Here is a 12300-nt window from a genome sequence, read left to right on the forward strand (position 1 = left end):
CACAGATGCCCTGTGCTGATCGTCATCACCTTTTGGAGTGATGTGGGGTGAGAGCACCATCTATCTACCCACCCAGAGATAGCAAGGCCAATTGTGCTCTCTCAGGGCTCTGGCAGCTGATGGCAAGCTACATAAACAGGATTCGAGCCAGCGATCTCCTGATCATGGTGGCAGTGCCTTAATCCAGCCCCCATCATGTAATATGTTGAGTAAAACAGAATCACAGTATTGTTAAATCGTGAGAATTGCTGTGATTCCCACCCCTTCTAGGCAGCCAATAAACTCCTAGTAAAGTACCGGATCCCAAGTTCTGATAGACCAACCAACAGAAGCCTGTGCCAACCAGCATCACTATGGGAGTAATTCAGGGAGAGAGAGCACCATCCACCAATAAGAAGGGCCAATTGCTATTTGTATGTTGTCCATTGCTCAGCTCTTACATGCACACATACTGCAGTTTAGCTGCTGCTGTAGTCTTTCACACTGTTTAATCAAGTAATACACAGCCATGTGCAACTACTGCTCAAACATGAGACAAAGCCATGTCTCGATTAAGAATATGTGGCCAGTCTAAATTCTAAAACTATTTACTTTACTTTTTTGAGTTTAATAACTTAATCAGCACAAAAAAGCATCACTCTATCTTTATTTTGAAAATATGATCTGATCTATTTCTCCAAAACCCAGGATCCTTTCTGAACATTGAGTTTCTGAGGAGATCCTTAGAAACAGTCAACTTTAGGTAACATTAACCACAATAAGGTAAGAGAGTAGCGTAGAATAAAATATGTAGAATAAGATTCAATCTGTCTAGTTCAAAATTTCCTTTATTATGTATTTATTATTTGCTATAAAAATCATATATATATTATTTTCCTGTTTTCCCACAAATGTGGATGTTCCACAGAGTACAAGACCATGGAAGACCATGTGACTTCCCTTCATGGTGCATTGCATCATTGTACCCCAAAGGTCACTGAGCCTTCCGGTGTTCACTCGTCCACAAGCCAAAGTCATAAACATCAAAAGTTCTAACAAAGAGCTCCCAATGTAACATTTTTACTCCCTCCTCAGGGTAATAACTGAGTAAACGTGACATTTGCATTACACACACACAAAAAAATTATACGAAAATACCAAAAAGACTGTTGTTCTGATGTTCCATCAGACTGTTTTTCAAAGGCAAAGGGGCAATCTAATTTGGTGCTTTGCTGGCAAATGGCAAATCCTCTTAAATGTGGATTATTATTTTAGCTATGATGCCAAGTGCATTTAAAATAGGGGGTTATCACGGATAAAATCTACTATAATAGGATTACAGAGATAGATCCTAAAACATTTCAGGTGAACAGCCCAATCAAGAATTGAACAGAGGTTCTGCACCGGCTGTTTAGCCATTACTTCAAATGCAATGGTTGTAAACATCCCTCAAAAACAATATTTCAGTCAGTCATCCAGTTCTAAGATCAATTAAATTTTATTTGTAACATCATGATATTTGGGCAGGATTAGCAATACTATACACTGATGTGCCACACATCATCAGACAGGAACTATTGCGTTTCGTGTCCCCTGTGAGTGTGAGGTCTTCTGCTATAAACTTATTCCACACCTATCATTAACATTCATTCTGGATGATCCAATGAGTAGCACAATGTACAGGAGTAAACAGGGTACTTGAGGAGGCATCATAATCCCCAGATTATGGGGATCAGCAGAAGTGGGAACAAGTCACTAAATTGTAAGTAACAAGTCTTGACACTCAAATCCCGAGTCAATTCCCAAGTCTTGACACTTGATCCTGATTTTAGTCTAAAGTCTCGGTGCTCAAGTCCTAAATCAATTCCCAAGTCTTGGGACTCAAATCCTGAGTCAAGTCCCAAGTCTTGACACTTAATCCTAAATCAAGTCCTAAGACTTGTTACCCAACCCTGAGTCATGTCCCAAGACTTGTTACTCAAGTCCTGAGTCAAGTCCCAAGTCTTGTTACTCAAGTCCTGAGTCAAGTCCCGAGTCTAGTTACTTAAATCCTGAGTCAAGTCCCAAGTCTTGTTACTCAAGCCCTGAGTCATGTCCCAAGTCTTGTTACTCGAGCCGTGAGTCAAAGCCCCAAGTCTTGTTACTCAAGTCCTGAGTCAAGTCCAAGTATTTTTACTCAAGTCCCAAGTCTTGTTACTTAAGCCCTGAGTCATGTCCCAAGTCTTGTTACTCGAGCCGTGAGTCAAAGCCCCAAGTCTTGTTACCCAAGCCCTGAGTCAAGTCCAAGTATTGTTACTCAAGCCCTGAGTCATGTCCCAAGTCTTGTTACTCGAGCCGTGAGTCAAAGCCCCAAGTCTTGTTACCCAAGCCCTGAGTCAAGTCCAAGTATTGTTACTCAAGCCCTGAGTCAAGCCCCAAGTCTTGTTACTTAAGTCCTAAATCAATGCCCAAGTCTTGGGACTCAAATCCTGAGTCAATTCCTAAGTCTTGGTACTCAAGTTCCAAGTCTTGACACTTAATCATCAGTCAAAGTAGTCATTTAATTTCAATATTAAATGCCAATGTCTCAATCAGTTACTAAATAAGTTAATTAAAAGTATATTTATCTGAGGTTATTCATAAATCTTTGGAAAGTGTGCATTTTCAAAAGCTAAAATAAACTACACAGGACGACTCGAACAGTGGAAATGATGTAAGGAATCTGATCACAAGTGCTCACGGGAGATGTATTTAAAAGGGCAGGTGTGAACACCTATGCAATTTCGGCAATCATCTGTGATCGAATCACACAGGACACTAAAATGCTAAATGCCAGGTGTGCAACTGTCTAACTGCCTTCTTATAATGAAAGAGAAGATCAAGAGTTCACATCCCATCAACACTACAGCTCTCTATAGTCGGGACTCTGAGGAAAAGTAGACCTCCCTCTGTGTGATGGGGGATTCCTGACCTGCAGATGGGAAGGAACAGATGGTAATGAACAGTAAACAGAGAGAGGGGGAGGAACACAGACTGAACATCTTCTCAGCTTGACCCACCATCTCTCAGGACACATGAAGATAAGCATCAAGATTTGCCTCAGTCTAGGTTTATCATGGGCCAATCCTAATACAGATATTCAGCAGTGGAGCTCTAAAGTTCAGCAAGCTAGCTGCTTAAAGCTCCACTAGGTAGGATAGAGATTTTGTGCTCGTGGGCTCCCCCTACAGTTGTAGAGTGTAATAAATGTTTCAGACGGATTAGTTTCTCTTTCTCGTTTTCTGGCTTTCACAGACATATTCGGTCTCTTTCCAGCTTCTGCCAGACTGTCTGTAAGTTAGTCTGTAAAGAATGAACCAGTAGTCCTTGTAGAACTGTTAGAACTAAAGGTCGGAAAGCAGGTCGCAGTTTTTGCGAGCGTTGGTTGTGGCCGCCTCGGAAAACTTACAGAGTCTGATTTGTACATCCACAGACAGTTCTAGCCAGACGTCACAGGTCACCATCACTGCCATGGGTGGCAATGCCTTCTAAAACACATTCCTGATACAAATATGCCATAGTGAACTGAGGAGTGTTAATGACCAGCACAACTTTGTAACAATTAAATATCCCATCTATCTGCATCCACTATCAGACTTCACTTCAATGTCCATAGTGGACATCACCTTGCCATGAGCACACTGGCCAGTGTTTAACCTCACTGACAAGATAACTCGTCACAATATACACAGGTGTGGTATACAGGTGGGTTTTTCCAAATCTGTTTCCTGAGGTTTCCCAAGATTATTATTTCAGTAATTCGGTTCAAAATGTGAAACTAATATATTATATAGATGTATTACACACAGAGTGATCTATTTTAAGCGTTTATTACTTTATTTTTTATTGTTGATGATTATGACTTACAGCCAATGAAAACCCAACATTAGAATATCATATAAGACCAATTGGTACTTTTGGCAGTGTGCCAAGTCCTGCTGGAAAATGAAATCCGCATTTCCATAAAGATGCGGATTTCATTTTTTCAGCAGGACTTGGCACACTGCCAAAAGTACCAATTGGTCTAATATGATATTCTAATTTTGGGTTTTCATTGGCTGTAAGCCATAATCATCAACAATAAAATAAATAAACACCTAAAATAGATCACTCTGTGTAACACATTTATATATGATTTTCACACTTTGAATTCACTACTGAATTACTGAAATATGGTAACTATTCAATAATAAATCAATTTTTACACTGTCCCATGACTTTTGGCACATCAGTGTATAAAAAAAAAAGTGAGTTGAACTAAATTAATGTTCAACTATAGACAGACTGGATTAAATTAAGTTATGTTAGGTTGTCCTAATCACTCCTGGCATGCTCCTAAAGGCGGCAGAGGAACAATTTATTAGTTGGCATTGCCATCTAGTGTCATGGAAGTATCACTGCACTGTATAAAAGCAACACATGCAGAGACAGGGATAAATTTATTTATCAGAAACTTTTTTAACTTTTGAAAAAAAAAAAAAACACACACACACACACACACACACAATAGAGATCTTTGGTTTTTGATATAAACATCAGTAGCATATTGTGTACGTACTTATTGTCCTAAAGCCCAACGATATGTAACTGCTTTTCTTACATTTCCATAATTTCTGTTAGAATCTTCATCCCGTCACCATATAATTAGTATATTCCATGTAATCTATATAATATACATCCTATGTCTATATTTTCCTTAGCATAAACAAAATAAAATAATAAAACGTACAGTACCCGTGAAAAGGGAACTTTTTCAACTTTTTTCAACTCTTTTGCCAATTCACTACTGCATAAATGAAAAGCAAGGCATTAAAATTGTCTGTTTAAAACAAACAAACAAAAGAATCATTTTCATAATTTTTATCATAATTTTTATCAACATCCCAGCAGAAATACTTACAATATTGTTTACTATCAATTATTCTGTCTTTTTACTTATTCACACAAACACTGAAGTGCTTTTTTTGCCACCTTTAGCTGACAAATTGCAGAGGTTGAATAGTTGGTGCATTCCTAATATTAAGGACAACATAACTATGAAGGAACATATGGAAATATGTAGTAAATAATAATAATAATAATAATAATAATAATAATAATAATAATAATAATAATAATAAAAAATCCTGGCCCAACCTTGCATGCCAAGCACAATTAGTTGGGGTGGAGAATGGGGGAGAAAAAAAGCCATTTGCCACATTTGAAAAGAAAGTATTTCAACCTGCTGGAAATTCTATTTTGCCTCCATTTTTAAAGTATTTTTTCTCTCTCTCTCCCATATGTTATATTACTGTATGTATTTTTTACTTGTTTATTATTAGCATCACTGTCAGCAGAAATTGACCTATCACATTGCTGTTGAGGCCAATCACTGATTATCATTCAGGTCGATAGACTAATCATTAATACCAATTAAGGTTGGGTGCAGATGTTGCATTACCTTTACAGACAAACCATGAAACACAGTGAGGACTGGGTAAATTAGACAAATTAGACCAGTGGATCACATATTTTGCCTGAAAATAGGCTGATACTGCTGATATTTCTAACTCTTCTCTTTAATATTAGCTTCTAATTCACAGAGAGAAAGAGAATGAACTGTGTTGAACTACAACAATTTACTGGGCAAACATTACTTCTAATCGTAACAGATCTTAACGTTTTCCATTTCTGCACAAATATAAACTTTATCAAAAGAATGGCTCTGTATTTCTTCACCACATACAGATAATGGATCACAAATGAAAAAAAAAAAACTGATATATCGTGATATCAATATTTTGTCCAATGGCCCAAGTAGTGAAATGATGCAGCGTCTGGGGCTCTAGGCACTGGGCTGGAGCAAAAACCCGACAAGAGCTTGTTGGAGGCTCTAAAGTTGTTGGAAAACCTCATTATTAAGCTAAATGAGAAAAAAAAACAAGAGTGATAAAACCTGGCAAAAATCACAGCACAGTAGTGTTTCCAAACGATTTTGGTACTGTTAGTGTTTCATTAACTACCTTAAATGAATCAAGACTTTTTTTAACGTTTTAACCTTATACACTTTTAGACTTCCTGTCGTTTGTTCACCTCATGCGATTTGAGATGATGCCTCAGGTGATCCTTCCTCAAATACCGTTTCCCACAGTCCTGGCACTGGTGTGGTCTGTCAGCAGAATGGATCTTCTGGTGCCGGTTGAGGCTCATCCTCTGACTGAACCTGCTTCCACACTCCGCGCACTTGAACTTCTTTTTGTTTCTTGAATGTTTGATTTGATGCGTTTCCAGTTTCCCAGGGGTATTGAAGCTCTCGTCGCATTTCGAACAGGCGTACGGGGTCTCGTTAGTGTGTTCCCTCATCTGGTGTTTGAGCAGGTACGACTTGCTGCTGAAACTGTTGGCGCAATCAATGCACGAGAACATGGGCTTCGTTGTGTGACTCTCCACGTGTCTCTTGTAGTTGCTGGAGGAGCTCAGGGTCTTCCCACACTTGGGGCAGTCGTAGACTTTGGTGCCTGAATGTATCTCCAGGTGACTCTTGTAGGTGTCCTTGCGGGTGAAGACCTTCCCGCAGGTTTCACACTTGAGCTGAAGCTTGGGCAAATGGGTCCTTTTGTGAGACCACAGGCTACTCGCAGTGTTGAAACCCTTGCCACACTTTGTGCAATGGAAGCTTTTTTCGTCTTTGTGCATTTTCTCATGTTCTCGTAGATTACGCTGAACGGCAAAGGCTTTCCCACATTGCTGGCAATGGAAGGGCGTCTCATTTGTGTGCTTGCTCTCATGGACGAGCAAGGCGGGCCTGTAGATGAAGGTTTCCTCGCAGTAAGAGCACTTGTGCTTCCTCTCCTTGGTGTGGACAATCCGGTGTTTTGTAAGGTCACCAGACGTTCTGAAACCCTTCTGGCATTGGTCACAGACATAAGGTTTCTCTCCTGTATGAATGCGCTCGTGACCTTTGAGGCTGGTGGAGAACTTGAAGGTCTTGCTGCAGTACGAGCACTTGTACGGCATGTCGGACGAGTGAGTCTTCATGTGCGACTGGAGGTGGCTGAGCCGCCGAAAGGTGGCCTCACATTGCAGGCAGTTGAACGGGCGCACATCCTGGTGAATGACCTCGTGGTGGTTGAGGGCCTGCCTTGTCAGGAATGTCTTCCCGCACGTTGCGCAACTGTAGGGCATCTTCCCCGTGTGCTTCCGCACGTGAAGTTTCATCGCGTACTTCTGAGTGAACCTCTGGTCACAGTGAGGGCAAGGAAAGGGCTTCTCTCCAGTGTGCGTTAACCTGTGGACCCTTAAGGCTGCCGCAGTGAAGAAGAGCTTTCCACAGTGGCCACACTGGTGCTGCTTATCATCCGCATGCACCTTCAAATGCAATGTCAGCGTATTACTTCTACTAAAGCTTTTCCCGCACTGGGTACAGGCGAAAGGTTTCTCCCCAGTGTGGCTCCTTTCATGAGTCTGCAGCGCACTCTTCCTGTTGAATAATTTCTTGCAGTATGAGCAGGTGAACACCTTCTCACCCTCATGCAGTCGCAAATGCATCGACAGCTCGTGCTTGTTAGCATATCGCTTTTCACACTTGGGGCACTTGTGCGGCCGCTTTAGCGAGTGGGATTTAAAGTGGATTTTCAGCGCCGATTTGCTTTTAAAACTCTTGCCGCAGTCAGTGCACAGGTTGGACCTCAAACTCGTAACAGTAGAATTTGTGGGATTTGGAGCGGCCTGCACTTTTGTATCCGCTGCAGTTGAGCTTGAGGACGGCTTGGTTGCAGAATGGCACCTTGCCGTGGAATTTGGTTTTCGCTTGGGAGCAGGCGTGTCGTCATCCTTCAAGCTAAAAGGTAGGAATAAATTGTAGGGTTAAATGATAATAACAACATTAATGTTGAATACAGTACACAGACAAATGCCAAATGTCATCAATCATGAGACAAGCACTGTGTCCCAAGTCCTTGGGCACGCCCCTTCCATCATTACCACTCACTGCGCTGTCCACTGTGGGTGGTAATGCCTTCTACAATGTATTGCCAGCACACATCAAACTGTGACTCGAAGAATGTTGAATGCCTCTCTCCAACTCCTATAATTCAAGTTACCTTGCCATAAGCATGCTAGCCACGCTAGTGTTCAACCACACTCACAAGATTCTACCACACAACGTATACAGGTGCAGGCGTTTTCAAGACATCCCCCAAGGTAAACCAAGATCAATTTATCTACTGCTGTACTGCTGTTCCAAGACTTTTAACCAATAAATCAGTATAAATGAATGAGGATACTAAACATAATAAACACTATACTTACTTGCTGCTTCGGGACTGCTTGATCTAAAAACAATGACAGAGACGTTTAATATTATTAATGCATACAATGATACAATACTAATAATCCAAATGGTCACTTAAAATTAAGCCAATTGATGTCCTGGTGAAAATGAACCTTACCGTTACGTGAGCAACACCCTCTGCTTTACGCCCACGTCTGGCGCCTTCTTCCAGGTTGACGATAGCTGAAATTTTACGATCCTTTTGTTCGTATTTTAACTCCATCCACATCTGGTTTGCAGAACTACCCTTCCCACGTGCTGTAGTGCTTGATCCATTCGGAAGCTTCTTCTTTGAATTAGACTGCAAAATTAAAACTTCCACAATAAGGCTAGCACACAACAGATGTCGACAGATGTTGCTGTCTGCTCACAGTCTCAGCCTTACCTCGGACAGAAATCAGAAGAGAGAGCAGAACGGCTCAATGGGAAAAAAATCAACTAAAATCAGTGACACACAAACACAGCTTTATTAAAGGCCTACATTTAAAAATATGGCCTGCAAGTATTTTAAAAAAAAATGCAAGTATATTAAAGCCATGTTTTGATAAGTCAATAAAACTTATTGTGACATTGTAAGGTTCCTTCACACAGTTAAGGCAAAGCAGATGGATACTAATGGAAATGTACACCTGCATGGATGCTAACTCGAAACTACAAAATTATTTCAATATTTTATTTAAAACAATAGTCAATTAGTACCAGAAGCCGCGTTTGACACACACACACACACACACACACTCAACTTCTAAAGTATAATCCAGTGTCTAAGGCGAGCTCTGTGATGTCTCAGATTGCGTTTATACACAATAAACAAGCACATGGGCTTGAAAACAATGTTATGAATTATTTATTTTAATTTGCACTCTTAATTCTTGATTTCTTAACCAATTTACTCACTGAGTCCATTTGTGGCATTAATTCTTGGCACAACATATTTAAATACAGCTCTGGGAAAAAAAACAAAAGACCACTTTAGTTTTTCTGATTTAGCTATTTATAGCTATTTGGTTTGAGTAACACAAACATTGTTGCTTTATTCTATAAACTAAGGACAACATTTATCCTAAATTCCAAAAAAAAAAAAAAAAAAAAAGATGCAGAGCTTTCAGACCTCAAATAATGCAAAGAAAAGAAGTTCATTTTCATAATGTTTTAAGAGTTCAGAAATCAATATTTGGTGGAATAAACCTGGTTTTTAATCACAGTTATCATGCATCTTGGCCTGTTATTTTCCACCAGTCTTACGCACTGCTTTTGGATAACTTTATGCCTTTACTCCTGGTGCAAAAATTCAAGCAGTTCAGCTTGGTTTAATAGCTTTTGATCATCCATCTTCCTCTGGATTAGTCAAATCAAAATTGGTCATTTTTAAGTGGTCTCTTATTTATTTCCAGCGCCTTACTACAGCTGTACATATTCTTTGGGTTTCTAGAAAGGTGCTACATAAGTGTAACTTTATTTATTCACTCATTCATTCTTACAGCTATGGGTTCCCGCTTTTGACTGTTTTTTTTTTTTTGCCCCGCCCAAAATTCCGTAGTGGGTTCTGATCAGTTCATTTTGGCATGACTATCAAGCTGCTCCTAGACGAAATGCAATCCTGTGCATCTTTGATTTGCTTTTGAATATTTGCAGCACAGCCACACATTGGAATACAGTGGAGTTGTGCTGATTGACACTAATTCAGCGTTTGGTTTCGGAAATGTAAATCCTTGTTTATTTCAATAAAGAGATCAAGTGCAGTGAAACATAATATAATAGGGGTTTTGATTTTAATTTTGACACGTATTTCTCTCCATACTGTACCGGTCAAGATTTATGTTGGTTAACCGGGCTATTTTTCTTATTAAGTATATTTAATTTAAGCAAAATCTAGATAAATAAAAAATGAAATAAAAAATCAATGTACAGAACAGCCAATCAGGACAGAGATTTACACCTACACAACCAGCTAACGTTAACTATCTATATCTCTATTAAAGGCTCAGAAACTACACAATCTAAAGTTGAAGGTGTAAAGTACAGGTAAGCTACACGGTTCACACTCACCTGTTTTCCTTTAGTGTTTCCTGTAACCGGAGCCCTGGTGACTCTCCCAGTTTTAGGAAGAGACCTCGAGCTCAGCCTGTGTAAAACCACTGAGCAGGAGGGCTCTGATAAACACACCGGGCACTCCAGACACCCCACCGACTCCCAGTAACACTGCACACAGCCCCTGCACAGCCTGTCCCCGCAGCCTAACCTCGCCGGGGGTCTCAGGAGATCCCCGCACAGCTCACAGGTGAGCTTTTTACCTGGAGGAACCTTCTTCTTCTTCTTCTTCCTCTCAGTCATGTTTAAAAACAAATTAACACCTCCATAGATCAGCACAGGCTGCAGATAAAGCTCAGTGACTGCACTGACTCAACGCTCTTCACTATAAACTCTTTATTTTAGCCGTTATTAAGTTATTATCTCACTCAGAAAACAAATAAACACATAGAGTTAAGCTAAGCTAACTAGTGCTGCGTCCCAATACACGCAGGCTAGCGGCTAACCGCTGCAGCAGCAGCCTGGCTCCTGTTTCTACGGGCTTCAGTGAAAAGGGGAGCCTGGCTGTAGGATGAGCGCCACCTGTTGGACTGGATGATTAAGGGAATATCATTGAAAAGTTATATTATTTTAGAAATTCAGTTTAAAATGTGAAACTCATATATTATCATATGTTATATAGATGTATTACACACACAGAGTGATCTATTTTAAGCGTTGAATTATTATATATAAGGTACTTTTAGCAGTGTGGGCAGTGTGCCAAATCCTGCTGGAAAATGAAATCCGCATCACCGTAAAAGTTGTCAGCAGAGGGAAGCATGAAGAGCTGCAAGATTTTCCGGAATTTAATTTAATTTTAATATAACACCTGCAGATGACTCTTCAAACCATCACTGATCATCAGTAAATTTGACATTTCATTTGTAAATCAAGGGATCAGAGTCTGGAGGAAGAGTGGAGAGACACACAGTCCAAACTGTTTGAGGTCTAATGTGAAGTTTTTACAATCAGTCATGGTTCAAGATGTTTAAGATGAACTTAATTTTAATCTTAAACAAAAGATCTTCCAGAAAGTTTTCCCTACATTATAGTCTTCCATATATATTAACTAGAACTTCACCAATAACTGGCTTTTCTTTCTCTAAGAAGAATATATGAAGTGCATCTTTTTTAAACTACCGCTAATACAGCATCACTGAAAGAGGAGCAACTACCCAAAAAGTATATTGTCGGCTAACAGACAACCATAGGCATCCTAAACTCCCTAAAACTCGTCCCTTTAGTTGTTTTTTTTTGTCTGTATGCCCTGCCCTGGCCTGTCCAGGACGTCGACCAACAGTATGTGCTGAAAGAATGAGGTCAGCTGACTACCTGAATACACTGAATATAAACCAGATTATTCCATCAATAGATTTTTCTTCCTTGATGGAACAGACATATACCAAGATACAAATGACAGGTTTCATGGTGTTGGAATTGTGAAAGAGTGCAGAGTTCAGGGAGCATGAGATCATCATTTTCACACATGGATTGAGAGAGAGAGTTCACCACAGAGTACAGATCTTAACCTCATTGAGAATCTTTGCTGGATGGAGAAGAGCTGCTTTGTGCAGGGATCAGACTCTACCATCATCGATGCTGCTGCAAGATCTTGGTGGAAAATTAATCCAGCAACACTGGATTAAAGTAAATCTTGTGACATTGCAGAAGCTTATTAAAACAATGCCACATAGAATGCTTGCTGAAATCAAAGCTAAAAGTGGTCCAACAAAATATTAGTGTGCAACATTTTTATTGGCCAGGCAGTGCATTATGTGGCTATAAGCCACCCAGAACAAATCACAAAATTAGTGTTTCCATCAGGTTGGTAAATAGGTTAGGGTATAGTCATAAAGTTACTATTTATGCCACTATTTCACTGTCAGCCAATGAAAATGTCAGACTACACAATTTTATGC

At 39.9% G+C, this 12300-nt stretch overlaps 1 protein-coding gene across 1 annotated transcript; it reads right to left on the minus strand.

Annotated features, from left to right (window-relative positions):
- Positions 1–4419: 4419 nt before the first annotated feature.
- On the minus strand, positions 4420–10868 carry si:ch211-119o8.6 (uncharacterized protein LOC556659 homolog). The gene is made up of 4 exons (XM_007228663.4): positions 10358–10868; positions 8427–8609; positions 8287–8309; positions 4420–7816 (listed from the first exon to the last, which is right to left on the minus strand). Exons 1-4 carry the CDS (start codon positions 10640–10642, stop codon positions 6046–6048), a joined length of 2262 nt encoding a protein of 753 aa, XP_007228725.3. The 5' UTR covers positions 10643–10868; the 3' UTR covers positions 4420–6045.
- Positions 10869–12300: the final 1432 nt, after the last annotated feature.

The sequence above is a fragment of the Astyanax mexicanus genome, chromosome 8 (assembly GCF_023375975.1).
Source record: "Astyanax mexicanus isolate ESR-SI-001 chromosome 8, AstMex3_surface, whole genome shotgun sequence".
NCBI lineage: Eukaryota > Metazoa > Chordata > Actinopteri > Characiformes > Acestrorhamphidae > Astyanax > Astyanax mexicanus.

Coding starts and splice junctions, on each gene's coding strand:
- si:ch211-119o8.6 (XM_007228663.4), bottom strand. CDS start 10,642: ATGACTGAGAGGAAGAAGAAGAAGAAGAAGGTTCCTCCAGGTAAAAAG. Junction 8,310..8,426: donor AGGGTGTTGCTCACGTAACG/GTAAGGTTCATT, acceptor CATTGTTTTTAG/ATCAAGCAGTCCCGAAGCAG. Junction 7,817..8,286: donor AAGCAGTCCCGAAGCAGCAA/GTAAGTATAGTG, acceptor CCTACCTTTTAG/CTTGAAGGATGACGACACGC.